Source organism: Palaemon carinicauda, chromosome 1 (assembly GCF_036898095.1).
Source record: "Palaemon carinicauda isolate YSFRI2023 chromosome 1, ASM3689809v2, whole genome shotgun sequence".
Taxonomy (NCBI): domain Eukaryota; kingdom Metazoa; phylum Arthropoda; class Malacostraca; order Decapoda; family Palaemonidae; genus Palaemon; species Palaemon carinicauda.
In genome coordinates, this window is record NC_090725.1 from 112,236,839 (window position 1) to 112,252,042 (window position 15,204).

The 15,204-nt window shown below is 49.8% G+C and overlaps 1 protein-coding gene across 1 annotated transcript in view; it reads right to left on the reverse strand.

Moving 5' to 3' along the window:
- The window catches only part of LOC137650975 (centrosomal protein 43-like), a 119,658-nt gene that overhangs the window by 89,511 nt on the left and 14,943 nt on the right, over window positions 1-15,204 (reverse strand). The window contains exons 2-3 of the mRNA XM_068384115.1: window positions 8,274-8,324; window positions 7,908-8,118 (exon numbers count right to left, since the gene is read on the reverse strand). Of these exons, the coding sequence (XP_068240216.1) occupies window positions 7,908-8,118; window positions 8,274-8,324 (262 nt within the window). The remainder of the gene's footprint in view (window positions 1-7,907; window positions 8,119-8,273; window positions 8,325-15,204) is intronic.

The window sequence follows — 15,204 nt, forward strand, 5'->3', positions numbered from 1 at the left end:
AGGAAAAGAGTCTTAAGAGTGAGATCTTTCAGGGAGGCTGATTGTAACGGCTCCAACCTGTCTGACATGAAGAATCTTAGTACCACGTCTAAATTCCATCCAGGGGTAGCCAAACGACGCTCCTTGGTGGTCTCAAAAGACTTAAGGAGGTCTTGCAGATATTTATGTTTGGAAAGATCTAAGCCTCTATGCCGGAAGACTGATGCCAACATGCTTCTGTAGCCCTTGATAGTGGGAGCTGAAAGGGATCGTCCTTTTCTCAGGTATAAGAGAAAAACAGCTATTTGAGCTACAGAGGTACTGGTCGAGGATACAGAAACTGACTTGCACCAGTCTCGGAAGACTTCCCACTTCGATTGGTAGACTCTAATGGAAGACGCTCTCCTTGCTCTAGCAATCGCACTGGCTGCTTCCTTCGAAAAGCCTCTAGCTCTCGAGAGTCTTTCGATAGTCTGAAGGCAGTCAGACGAAGAGCGTGGAGGCTTTGGAGTACCTTCTTTACGTGTGGCTGACGTAGAAGGTCTACCCTTAGAGGAAGACTACTGGGAACGTCTACTAACCATCGAAGTATCTCGGTGAACCATTCTCTCGCGGGCCAGAGGGAAGCAACTAACGTCAACCTTGTCCCTTCGTGAGAGGCGAACTTCTGCAGTACCTTGTTGACAATCTTGAACGGTGGGAATGCGTAGAGATCCAGATGTGACCAATCTAGGAGGAAAGCATCTATATGTATTGCTGCTGGGTCCGGGACTGGAGAGCAATAGATTGGAAGCCTCTTGGTCAGCGAGGTTGCAAAGAGATCTATGGATGGTTTTACCCCAAGTGGCCCAAAGTCTCTTGCACACATCCTTGTGGAGGGTCCATTCGGTTGGAATTACTTGCCCTTTCCGACTGAGACAATCTGCTATGACGTTCAAGTCGCCTTGGATGAACCTCGTTACTAGGGAGATGTCTTGACCTTTTGACCAGATGAGCAGGTCCCTTGCGATCTCGTACAACGTCCGTGAGTGGGTACCTCCTTGTTTGGAGATGTACGCCAAGGCCGTGGTGATGTCCGAGTTAACTTCCACCACTTTGCCTCGAAGGAGAGACTTGAAGCTTTTCAAGGCCAGATGTACTGCCAACAGCTCCTTGCAGTTGATATGCATGCTCCTCTGACTCGAGTTCCACAGTCCTGAGCATTCCCGACCGTCTAGTGTCGCGCCCCAGCCCACGTCCGATGCGTCCGAGAAGAGAACGTGGTTGGGAGTCTGAACAGCCAGGGGAAGACCCTCTCTTAGGTTGATATTGTCCTTTCACCAAGTCAGACAAGACTTTATCTTTTCGGAAACCGGGATCGAGACCGCTTCTAGCGTCTTGTCCTTTTTCCAGTGAAAAGCTAGATGGTATTGAAGAGGACGGAGGTGTAGTCTTCCTAGTGACACAAATTGTTCCACGGATGACAGCGTCCCTACCAGACTCATCCACAGCCTGACTGAGCAGCGTTCCTTCTTCAGCATCTTCTGGATGGATAGCAGGGCTTGATCTATTCTGGGGGCTGATCGTCTTGTTGTTCAGCAATGTCCTCATCAGAGGGTTCCTCATCCGAAAACTGATGAGGAAACGGCAACGGAGTGGGCAACGTCTGGCTCGCTGAGTCCGGTCGCACTGGTGCATGCGTGACGGAGCCGGACGCAACATCATGGAACTGCTGCACAGTCTGTGAACTGTCAACAACCATGGGTGCGCGAGGAAGCACAGCGTCAACCCGAGACTGTCTAGACCGTCTGGGTTGTGCAGTCAACACCCTACCGGGTTGCTGAGGTTGACGCACTGCGTCAAAACAAGTCACCTCTGCTGGTTGTTGAACGTCCTGAACGTCAACAACCACCTCCGAGCGCCGCTTAACGTCAACGTGCGGCTGGCAACCCACACTGGGTCGCATCGGTGGAGGAACCACCTCAACTGGCAGACGCGAGTAGGTTACCTCAGCGTCAACAGGGCGCACAACCGACCGGTTGGAAGGTTGTTGGCCAGAAGGTTCGGTAGCAACCTTCTCCGCATTAAAGTCCTCTATCAAGGACGCAAGCTTGGACTGCATGTCTTGCAGCAAAGCCCATTTAGGGTCTACGGGAGCAGGTGCGGCAACAGACGGGGTTAGCGACTGAGGCGGTACCGCTTACCATCCCTGAAAGCCTTGTTATGCATGACATAATTGTACAGCAAAACTTCAAAGGCTCGAGAACAGCTGTGAAGTTGACCTGTAAAAAACTTGGAGCGTCTCCTGGCCAGGCGCCAGGGAGAGTCTACGAGAATTGAGAAGTCTATCTGGGCAGAGGCATGAACTCCCAAGCCGAGAACTTCTCTCGTGTCATATCAGACTCTCGCTCTATAAACCAGTTTAAAAGAAGGGAAAGCAAAGGCTGTATCCCCCAAACTCCTCCTGGTGAAAAACCAGTCGCCTAGCCAACGTAAAGCTCTCTAGGAGAGCGAGAGAGCACTAGCTTAAAAACAACGGCTTCGAAGTAGCTAGGCCTAGTGTAAGCTCTGACGTTTAGGCGAACGAGGAGCAGCAGTTACAAAAAGATCCGGACAAAGATCCTTAAAAAAAATCATCATGATTTAATTAAAGTCCATAGGGGGCTAAGCAGCTTTAGGCTCCTCTCCATCTGACAGAGTCCTCAAGGGAATATCAGTAGGAGGGGGAACAGCAACTTCCTCATCTACAGGAACCTTGTCTCAAGCAAGGGAGAGACCTACCGTGGTGGCAATGCTTTACAAGCAGAGTCCACACTCACTGGTGCATTAGTAGCGGACCAGAACGCAACGTCATGTAACTGCTTGACAGTCTGTGAACTGTCAACAACTGAACTGTCAACCACAACAGGTGCGTGAGGACGCACAGCGTCCACTCGAGACTGCTTTGACTGCCTAGACTGAGCAGTCAAAACAACTCTAGAATGCGGAGGTTGACGCACAGCGTCAAAACAAGTCAACTCCGATTGTTAGTGAACGTCTTGAACGTCAACAGGAGCATCAGCAAGTGGCCTAACGTCCAAATGCGGCTGAAAAACCACACGAGACCGCATCGAGTGTGGTTCTAAACAACCTGACTGACGTGACTAAGCTACGCCAACGTCAACAGTAAGCACAAAGGAACGTTAGGTTGGCTGAAAGCCAGGATATCGATGAGATAAACGGCTAGACTCAACGGACTAATCGGCAGAATAGTCTTCCATAAGGGAGGCAAGCATATACTGCATGTCTTGCCATACAACCCATTAAGGATCAACGGAAATGGTTGTGGTAAGAGACGAGGGTAACGTCTGTGACCGCAACACTTTGCCAACAAAAAAAGACTCTCGGAGTCTGTGTTACGCTTTTGTTAGGCGGCGAGCAGTTATCCGATGACTGCATAGGGTCAGAGCTGTCCTAATGGTTGTAACCAGGACGCTGGACCTGTCCTGAAAGGACTGACTTTCGCTTAAGGGCTTCGAAACCTTGTGACAGGTTTCTTATGCGAAAAGCCTTCGGATGACGAGGAGAAACAACGTCTCTCTCGTCTTATGGTAGGGGAGATCTTGGTAAGATACACCCGATACCATAGAGGGAAAACGTCTGTTCGTTGATCAAGGCCTCTCGAACCCATAAGTCGTTTGACATTACTTCTCCCCTGGGCTTGGGAGCATGCAAGAGGTCCCGGACTAGGTGAACGACAGGCACGAACAGACGAACCCTCGGACGCAACACTGTAACACTTTGCGCATATCACTTTATCACTTCGATTTTCTGTTTTGCACTTATTTCACTGAAATCGAAATTTTTACTGATTTCTACCTGAAACACGCAATTCTACCCTTCATTAAAAGGTAGTAATTGCGAAATCAGTCGTATAATGCAAGCTCATTAATACCAGCATAAAACAGAAAACATATTTTAAGATAAAAAAATCAGTGGCTGGGAAAGAGACTAAACACTAGTTCATATAAACTACGTTTTCAATCTCTCACCGCACATAGCCTGGGGACGAGAATAAAAAACTAAAAACGTTTTATCCTTCCTCCCCGTACAGCGACTAGGGACGAGAGTAACTCGAGAACAACGTTACCCGCTTGAACGGAACGTTTTCTCTCCTCTCTCTCCCTCCGTCTCTATCTCTCTCTCTCTTTCTCTCTTGATTTCGCACCTAAGAGAAGAGCCCAATTATATTTCGTCAAAAAAACATGTTATTTGACTAAAGGAAAAAACTGAAAGGTTTTTCAAATAAAAAGTTCCTTTAAAATAGAATTTAAAACATTTAAGCTAAGAAAGAATGAACAAAACGTCAGAATCGATTTACTCTTACTGCAAAGTGAAACCGTGATACACTCTCTCTCTATCGTAACGATAGAGCGCATGTTGAACGTCCTGAACGTCAACAACTGCATAGCATAAATAAACTAAACGTTAGTTCATCTTTGAAAACAGTACGAAGACTATCAAAGAAATTCTTTCATAAAATATTACATTTAAAAAGTTTTAAATCCTTAGCTCTTTAAAAGCTAATTACGATATAAAGGGCTCAACGTTGATTAACTTCGGTATCCAAGTTAGGACCGCCTACTCTCAGGAAAGGTCGCATATAAACAAAACATTAAAATTTATTTTTATATGTTTATAATAAATGGAAAGTTAACCGAAGAGGCCTAATAAAGGCGGAGAGATATAAAATATATAGAGGAAAATCTATAACGTGATAAGATAATTACTAAAAGCCTAAACACACTTCCGTCTAAGGGAAGGGTCGGCCATTTAAAAGTGAAAGAAAGTCCATACTCTCTTTGTCACCATAATTAAATCTATCCAAAACGAGTTCAAGATTTAAGATGAAGATAAAACACCTGAATAGCGAAAGCTCAAAACTAGAATATAGTACTTCACCAAATAGATGTGAAAAACTCCAGTTTAGCAACAGCGAGTAAAGTATGTCTTGTCGACACCTCGACAGAGAGAAAATTGAGTCTGTTTACATTGAGAGCTGGGTATCTGGTCGACAGATGGCGCTGTTGGGCACACCCGCAACCTGTGTAGCGATCGCTGGCGAGTTTTTCCGTAGAGTTGTCTGTCGAGCAACAGAGTTGCAGCTATATAATCACCGGCTAAGTTAAATATTGAAAAATACAAATTATCTACAAATTTGTCATTTGTTCCGTAACCGAAATACAAACCACGCTATTTACAAGGGGTGACTCAACCCTTAGGTAGGGTGGTAAGTCCCAGCCTTACTGGCTTTGGCTTTGCCCGGGGACTCAGGATCTGAGTGTGTAGCACTCGAGATATGGAGTCCCTACATCTCGCAAGTAGGAACGTGTGGCCTACATAATCTAGTGTGTGAAGGAAAAAAGTGTGACTGGTCCAAGGAAGTTGACCTGAAATCCTTTAGATGGAATTCTAGGATAGGACGTTCCAAATACCACCACGTAAGGGTATGGGGGAGGCGACAGTATTATATTAATACCCGGAACACAAGGAAGCATGGTTTACCCGCAGTGGTTTGAGGTCAGCTGCGCAGAGAACACAGGATGCTGCTTTCTCCAAGAGAGGGGAGGATGAAGAAAAGAGTAAGGGCCAGACATACTTTTTCATTCATGCAGACTAAAACCGGGTAACAATGCCCTCAACCTTCTGCTACTTGTCCATTAACGAGCCAGAGGTTAGACCAGCTGTTGTGCAGCCACCACAGGGCCGATAGAGAACGTATCGAGCCTCCTGTGGGTCACGTCCTGCAGGTAGTGGGCTGTGAAGGTCGTTTGATGCTTCCAGACCCCAGCTTGTAGAACCTGTGTCACGGAGAAATTTCTCTTGAATGTCAGGGACATAGCGATGCCTCTGACATCGTGTGCTCTCGGGCGACGTGACGGAGGAGGGTCTGGATTCAGGGAATGGTGGATAACCCTGCGAATCCAAGCTGAGATGGTGTTCTTAGTGACCCTCCTCTTCATCCTCCCTGTGCTCACAAACAGGGCTTGCACTCGAGGACGAACTGCAGCTGTTCTCTTCAGATAGAGCCTCAGACTCCTTACTGGGCACAGTAGGAGATGGTCTGGGTCATCTGTTACAGAATGGAGACTCAAAATCCTGAAGGCGTCGAACCGTGGGTCCGGAACTCCAGGATTCTGAGTCTTAGCAACAAACTCAGGGACGAACCCGAACGTTACCTCCCCCCATCCCCTTGAATGGGCGACGTCGTAAGAGAGACCATGAAGTTCACTGACTCGTTTGGCCGAGGCCAAAGCAAGCAGGAACACCGTTTTCCAAGTAAGGTGACGATCAGAAGCCTGGCGTAATGGCTCGAACGGAGGTCTCTTAAGAGACGTGAGGACCCGAACCACGTTCCATGGAGGAGGTCTCACTTCCGACTGAGGGCAGGTAAGCTCGTAGCTTCGTATGAGTAGGGAAAGTTCCAGCGAGGAGGAAATGTCCATTCCTTTCAGCCTGAAGGCCAGGGTTAAGGCTGAGCGATAGCCTTTCACCGCCGAGACCGAAAGGGGCTTTTCTTCCCGCAAATACACGAGGAACTCCGATATTGCAGGCATAGTGGCATCGAGGGGAGAGATACCCCTTCCACGACACCAACCACAGAAGACTCTCCACTTCGCCTGGTAGACCCCTGCAGATAACTTTCGCAGGTGTCGAGACATCCTCTCCGCAACTTGTTGCGAAAAGCCTCTCTCTGTGAGGAGATGCTGGATAGTCTCCAGGCGTGAAGCCGAAGCGATGCTACGGCTTTGTGGAAGATGTTGCAGTGTGGTTGCTTGAGTAGCTTGTGTCGCGGAGGGAGTTCTCTCGGGAGTTCCGTCAGGAGCTGCAGAAGGTCCGGGAACCACTCTGCATGATGCCATAGCGGAGCTTTCAAGGTCATCGACAGGTTGACCGATAGTCTGGTCTTGTTGAGCACCCTTCTCATCAGACAGAACGGCGGGAAGGCGTAAACGTCGATGTTGTCCCACCGTTGTTGGAAGGCATCTTGCCAGAGTGCCTTGGGGTCCGGGACTCGGGAGCAGTACAGCGGCAGCTTGAAATTCAAGGCTGTCGCGAACAAGTCCACTGTCGGGGAACCCCACAAAGTCAGGACTTTGTTGGCTACTAGAGGATCCAAAGACCACTCGGTACTCACTACCTGCGGAGCTCTGCTCAGACTGTCGGCGAGCACATTCCTTTTGCCAGGAATGAAGCGAGCTGATAGTGGTATCGAGCAGATATCGGCCCATCTCAGAATCTCTACTGCAAGATGGGATAGCTGTTGTGAAAAGGTACCTCCCTGCTTGTTGATATAAGCCACTACTGTGGTGTTGTCGCTCATCACCACCACAGAGTGACCCGCCAGGGTCTGTTGGAACTGTTGAAGGGCCAGATATACGGCTTTCACCACCGGCCTGAAAACCTGTGGTTCAGAACATGGGCCCCCCACCCTTCTTTTGACGCGTCCGAGAACAGCATCAAATCCGGGACGAGGACGAGAAGATCCACTCCCTTTCGAAGGTATAAATTAATTATACTGAAACTTCAACCAGCAAAAATGTCTATTCTCATTCACGGCTGAGATCCAAGTGAATTGTCAGTGAGTCGGCTGAGAAGGCAGTCGCCTACCTGTGCATTGTTTGAAAATTATAGATGAAGCATGGCTGGATGTAACACAAAGAGCCTTAAATTCAGTGTGGATAAAATTGTGGCCAGATTCTGTAGCTGAAAGGAACTTCTAATTACCTTTCGGTTGTTTACACCTCATAATGAATTTAACTCCCGTGTTCCAGCTTCACTGTTATCTATTCTCCTATAGTAAAGGATGATGTCTTGTATCCATGCAGGAATAAATATAAAATAAATGAGTCTTTGAATCACAAAAAGATATAAGAAAAGTAATGAAAATTCAAAAACAGAAAACAAACCTTTCTTTGCATCTAAATTGAGATCTTTCTTCACAGCATCCTTCCCAGGGAAGTTCCACAACGCAGAATGCCCTGACTCCGGGGCAAAAACAGACAGGGAAAAATCTAGATTAAGAGACTGAAGAAAATCTTGTACCAAAGCAGCAGCCAAAGCTCCTTCTCTCGACCCAAGAAGCTGTTTAACCGATGGACTGACTAACGGGACGTTTTTCTGTTAAAAGCAAACCATCAATATAAATAAAACTGCTGAGAAAATTGCACTGAATACAATTGGATTTTGTGGGTAGCCTCCAAAATATTTCTCAAAATGTAGCAGCAAAGAACACGAATTACAATAAGAAATGAAGACATTTATTAGCTACTTACTTCCTGAAATTCTTCTTCTAATGCCAAGAAAACACTTGCTCGTAATTGTGCCTGAAAATAAAACAAGAAATGCTAAAAGAATTGAAAAAATATAAGCAACATATTATGCCATAGTTACCCTTATCAATATGTTTAATGGTCAAATTAGTGTTCTCTAGTACTGTACTACAGAATGAATGCATTAATCAAAAGGCAAATGACAATAATATAATTATATTCTAATAACTACCTAATTTAAAGGTATTAACAATTAGGTTACGTATATTGAATAATTCAAATGTATTTGGCTACACAGTTTAGCCTTATCATAAAATTTAAAGTGGTGTTTTTGTAGGGTTTGGAACAGATTAGGCGATTTACACATAGAAAGTGACACATAATACAAAAAATTCACAAAACGAAAACCACTCTGGAATGAATTTCGTATCTTGAGTCATTCCTGTATTTCAATACATTACTGTAATTGCACTAGAAGCAAATATAAATATACTGTACAAGGTAAAGCAATTGGAAACAATTGGCTAGATTCTAACAATACAAAATATAAAAAATTTATTTAAGGCAATTTCTATTTTTCCAAACTACACAGACCCAGAATCCTTTAATAGGAGTATGTTTTCAGCAAAGTTGAAGGGTGGCAGTTAAAATTTCTAACAAGGTGGCGGGGAATCCCCACCTGACATAGTGCTGAGCCCTTGCCTAGGATTTGCGGGGTGGTTGAGGCGGGTTTAAAGGACACTCATGAATGGCAGAGGCAAGGGTTCGTGATATTGCCCTATCAAGCAAGACAATGTCCTAGAGACTGCCAAATATGACAAATTCGTAGATAATTTGTATTTTTCCTAACTATACGAACCTTACCTATTTACATGGGGTAATTACTTCGGCGTAGCTGAATGACGAGCCATAAAAGTTTTAACAAGGGTTTACTACCCCGCCGCTAGTTAGCAGGGGGTAAGGAGGGGTAGCTAGCTAACCCCCCCCCCCACCCCTCACACACACACAGGTGAATGCTTCACTTTGCTTAGAGGTAGGACTTATCCCGGGGGACAGGGCTGGTGGGCAAATATGTGTAAATAGCTAAGGTTTGTATAGTTAGGAAAAATACAAATTATCTACGAATTTGTCATTTGTTCCGTAACTGAAATACAAACCATGCTATTTACATGGGGTGACTCAACCCTTAGGAAGGGAGGTAAGTCCCTACCATACTGGCTTTGGCATGCCCGGGGACCCCAAATTCGAGTGTGTAAGTACTCAAGCAATAAGGGGTCCCTGCTCCTCGCTAGCATGCTGTGAAACTGCTGCGGCATACATAAGCTGTGTGTGAAGGTGAGAAGTGACTCGTCCTAGGAAGTTGACCTGGAGTTCTTCAGATGGAAATCTAGGCTAGGACTCTACCAATACCACCTCGTCAGGGTATGGGGACATGACAGTATTACATTTAATACTAGGAACACAAGGGAGCATGGCTTACCTGCAGAGGTTCGAGGTCGGCTGTGCAGAGAACCCAGGGTGCTGCTTTCTCCAAGGGAGGAGAGGATGAAGAAAAGAATAAGGGCCAGACAGATCTTTTCATTCACGCAGACTAAAACCGAGTAACAATGCCCTCAACCTTCTGCTACTTGTCCATTAAGGAGCCTGAGGTTAGACCAGCTGTTATGCAGCCACCACAGGGCCGATAGAGAACGTATCGAGCCTCCTGTGTGTCATGTCTTGCAGGTAGTGGGCCGTGAAGGTGGTCTGACGCTTCCACACCCCAGCTTGAAGAACCTGCGTCACTGAATAATTTTTCTTGAAGGCCAGGGACGTAGCTATGCCCGACATCATGTGCTCTAGGGCGACGTAACGGAGGAGGGTCAGGATTCAAGGCGAATCCCGGCCGAGATGGTATTCCTGGTGACCCTCCTCTTCGTCCTCCCGGTGCTCACGAACAGGGCTCGCACTTGGGGACGAACTGCAGCTGTTCTTTTAAGATACAACCTCTGACTCCTCACTGGGCACAGTAGGAGATGGTCTGGATCATCTGTTACAGAACGGAGACTCGAAACCTGGAAAGAGTCGAACCTAGGGTCCGGCACTCCCGGATTCTGAGTCTTAGCAACAAACTCAGGGACGAAGCTGAACGTTACCTCCCCCCATCCCCTTTAATGGGCGATGTCGTACGAGAGACCATGTAGCTCACTGAATCGCTTGGCCGAGGCCAAACCTAGCAGGAAAACCGTCTTCCAGGTAAGGTGGCGATCTGAAGCCTGGCGTAATGGTTCGTAGGGAGGTCTCTTCAGAGACCTGAGAACTCGAACCACGTTTCATGGAGGAGATCTCACTGCTGACTGAGGGCAGGTAAGTTCATAACTTCGTATGAGAAGGGAAAGTTCCAGAGGAAGAAATGTCCATTCCTTTACGCCTGAAGGCAAGACTTACGGCTGAACGATAGCCTTTCACTGCCGAGACTGAAAGGCGCATTTCCTCCCGCAAATACACGAGGAACTCCGCTGTTGCTGGAATAGTGGCATCGAGGGGAGAGATACCCCTTCCACGACACCAACCACAGAAGACTTGCCACTTTGCCTGGTAGACCCCTGAGGATGACTTGCGCAGGTGACCAGACATCCTGTTCGCAACTTGTTGCGAAAATCCTCTCTCTGTGAGGAGATGCTCGATAGTCTCCAGGCATGAAGTCGAAGCGAAGCTACGGCTTTGTGGAAGATGTTGGCGTGTGGTTGTTTGAGTAGCTCATGACGTGGAAGGAGTTCTCTCTGAACCTCTGTGAGGGTTGCAGAAGGTCCGGGAACCATTCTGCGTGATGCCATAGTGGAGCTATCAGGGTCATTGAAAGATTGACCGATATTCTGGTCTTGTTGAGCACCTTCCTCATCAGACAGAACGGGGGAAAGGCGTACACATCAACGTTGTCCCACCGTAGTTGGAAGGCATCCTGCCAGAGAGCCTTGGGGTCTGGGACTGGGGAACAGTACAGCGGGAGCTTGAAATTCAGCGCTGTAGTGAACAGATCCACCATCGGGGAACCCCAAAAAGTCAGGACTTTGTTGGCTACTTGAGGATCCAAAGACCACTCGGTACTCACTATCTGCGTCGCTCTGCTCAGACTGTCGGCGAGCACATTCCTTTTGCCTGGAATGAAGCGAGCCACTAGCGAGATCGAGTGGACTTCAGACCAGCTCAGGATCTCTACTGCAAGATGGGATAGCTGTTCCGAAAAGGTACCTCCCTGCTTGTTGATATAAGCCACCACCGTGGTGTTGTCGCTCATCACCACCACAGAGTGGCCCGCCAGGACTTGGTGGAACTTCTGAAGTGCCAGGAACACGGCCTTCATTTCTAGCAGGTTTATGTGAAGGTACTTTTCTGATTCTGACCACAGGCCTGATGTCCTGTGGTTCAGAACGTGGGCCCCCCACCCTTTCTTTGATGCGTCTGAGAACAACATCAAATCCGGGGGAAGGATGAGAAGATCCACTCCCTTTCGTAGGTTCTCGTCCGCCACCCACCACTGGAGGTCCATCCGTTCCGCAGGACCCATAAGGATCAAAGTGTCCGGGGAATCGTGACTTTGATTCCACCGGGACTTGAGTCGCCACTGGAGGGATCTCATTCTGAGGCAACCGTTTTGAACGAGACGGGTCAGGGAGGAGAGGTGGCCGAGGAGACGTAGCCACGATTGGGCTGAGAGTTCTCAATTGAGGAAAGGTCTCGCAACCTTTCTCAGCCTTGTTATCCTGTCGTCTGATGGGAAGGCTTTGTGGAGATTGGTGTCTATGACCATGCCTAGATATACCAGTTTCTGAGAGGGCTGCAGAGAGGACTTCTCGAGATTTACCGTGATCCCTAGATCCTGGCAAACTTCGAGGAACTTGTCTCGGTGGCGAAGAAGGGTTGCCTCCGAGTCCGCTAGGATCAGCCAGTCGTCCAGATAATGAAGGAGACGGATGCCGATCCTGTGAGCCCACGATGAAATCAGGGTGAACACTCTGGTGAACACCTGAGGGGCTATGGAGAGACCGAAACACAACACCTTGAACTGGTAGATCTTGTTGTCTAGGCAAAATCTTAGGAACTTCCTTGAAGACGGATGGACTGGGATCTGGAAGTACGCGTCCTTCAGGTCCAGTGTACACATGAAGTCTTGTGGTCTCACTGCAAATCTGACCGTGTCTGCCATCTCCATACTGAACGGAGTCTGCTTGACAAACCCGTTCAGGGTTGAGAGGTTGATGACTGGTCTCCAGCCTCCAGACGCCTTTCTCACAAGAAAGAGTCGACTGTAGAAGCCTGGGGACCCGTCTACAACCTCCTGGAGAGCGTCCTTCTTCAACATGGACTGGACTTCTGCCCAAAGAGCTTGCCCTCTCGCCGATCCCATGGCAAGAGAGCTCAACGACACTGGATTCGCTGTCAGGGGAGGTAGAGAGGCTGTGAACGGGACGTGATAACCCAGAGCAATCACGGAAATCGTCCAGGCATCTGCCCCGAGTTGCTGCCACCTTGTCGCGCAATTTTGTAGGCATCCCCCCACTGGTGGACATGCAGGGGGACTGCCAACCCTAGCGTTTACGGCCTCAGCTGTTACCTCTAGGGTTCTTGCCTCCCCTGGAGGACTTCTTGCTCCTTCTGCTCTTGGTAGGAAAGGGCTTAGACACCTTTGGCTTTGCTGCAGTGGTCTTCTTCGTGTCCTTAGCTGGACGGGGCTGTTGAGCCGCTGGAGGTTTGTAGGGCCTTGATGTCAGGGCCCTATGGATGGGGAATCCTGGTTGGACTTCCTCCACCTCTCAGCGGTAAGCTCCACGTCCTTAGGCTCAAACAAATTCTTACCAAACACGGAAGAGTGTCTGAGCCTGCTAACCTCCGAACTGGGAACCTTCTGGTGGAACCTCTCAGCCACAGCGTCCCGACGTTTGAGAATCGTATTGGCCCACAAGCTCGAGACTTGGTGGGCCAGAAACTCAATGGTCTGTGTGCCTGAGAGTAAGAAAGTCTCCAGTGCCTTCCTGGTGCTTTCTTTGGAGAGATCCTCAGACCACACCAGGATGCCCAGAGACCCCAGCCAGATGTCAAGCCACGAAGTTGCCTGCATGGCACACTTAGCGACCTTCTCCGGGCTTAGGATCTCAGTAGCTGAGTAGGACACGTGCCGGTTGGAGAGTCTCTCTAGAGGGACTCCCCCGGTGAGTTCTTCCACGGAGTGATGCATCGGAAGACCCAAACAAAGACTCCTCAAGGATCTCAAAGTACCTCCTCTGATGGACTCGAGGAGGAGGGAGGAGCTTGTTACCGGCGCTGGATCTGCTAAAGGAGGCAAGCTCAGAGAGCTGGCCCTCGACCTTGTCCCTGGCACTCTTCATCCCCTGAGACTAGGGCAAAGCTGCACTGGCCCTAGAGGGTTTCTGGGTGCCGTAGACGCGGTCCAAGACCGTGTCCTTACCTTCACGAGGAGGGATCTCAGGGTCTGGGATCCCGTTGAGGTTCCTCATGAGGGTCAGGACTTGCCAGAATGCGTGTTCTGACTCTTGGCGCTCTCCTCCTGAAGGACTGGCAGTGAAGTCTCCCGTCCCCAGTGGCTCTTCCTGGGGGGACACGTGGACATCCTCGGAAGGTCTAGATGGCTCCTGCCTGATCCTTGTTGACGATTTAGGGATCGTCTTACAGTCAATCGGTTCCCTCCTGGGCGGGATACAGGACTCGAGTAACGATGGGTGCTGGCTCTTTTCCACCCCTGGTCGAGAAGACTTCTCAGGGAGAGGCGGAGCTTCCACCATTGGTGCGATGGGGGAAGGGTCCGGCTCGTCCGACTCTCCTGAGGGTGGGTAATCCTCATCCGCAGGGGAGGGAGAGAAAGTCTGGGGGGGGGAAGGAGCCTTGCGCAAGGATCTGCGAGGAGACAAAATAGGCCTTGGAGGTGTTTCCACGGGAGAGACTCCTCTCTTCCTCTTCAGGGGGGAGGAAGCTGCCACTGATTTGTGACCCATGTCACAGAGGGCAGTCTTCATCGCCTGCACAAGAGCTCTGACCAGGGTACCGAACCAAGGCTGCTGGCTGACAGTCGCGCTGTCAGACACTCCCTCTGGAAGGGAGGGGATCGTTCGATCCCTTGGAGGAGTCGACAAATGCGGGTTCGCCTGCGAAGCTGGAAAGAAAGTGTCCTTAGACCTGTCCGGGAACCGCCCCTCCTCCGGCGAGCGCGCTGGTCTGCGCTTGCGGGGAGGGGAACGAGACGAAGACCTATCCGCCTGACGACGCTCACGCTGGAGGTCGCGTGATGGGCCCTGGTCAGGGTCGCGCGCGAAAGGATCGCGTGCCACAGGAATCTCGCACTCACGCATCGGTGTGGGCGAGATAGGGTGGTGGAGCGGGAGCGAGGGCGCGGTGGCGCGTACGCGAGGTCACAGGCGCGTGGGAGCGATGGCGCGCAGGAGATGGTGCGGGCGCGTGGGCGCGGTGGCGCGCAGGAGCTGGAGTGGGCGCGGGCGCGTGTAGGAGATGGCGAGGGCGTGTGGCGCGCAGGAGCCGGAACGGGAGGCGCCCGGATACGAGGTTGCGCAGCATCCTGATGCGGCACTGAAGGACGCGAGAGGACAGGGGCGCCTGAGCGCGTATCCGGGAGAACCGGGCGAGGGCGTGAGAGTGCTGGTTCAGGATAGCGCGAGGAAGGGATGGCGCGGTGGCGAGTAGGTAGGCGCTGGTCCGAAAGGACAGGCATACTCGCCTGTGGGCGCGCAGGTGATAGCGGGCGCGCATGTCGCGCAACAGGATGTGGACGCACTGGTGTGTGCTGCTGCGGTGGGCGAGCAGGCCGCGCGGTTTGATGAGGGTACACAGGTGTGCGCTGGAGGGTTGCATGGGGCGCCTTGATAACTGGAACAGGGCGCGCAACCGAAGCGTCGCACGCGGTTGGAACGCGTCCAGGATCGCG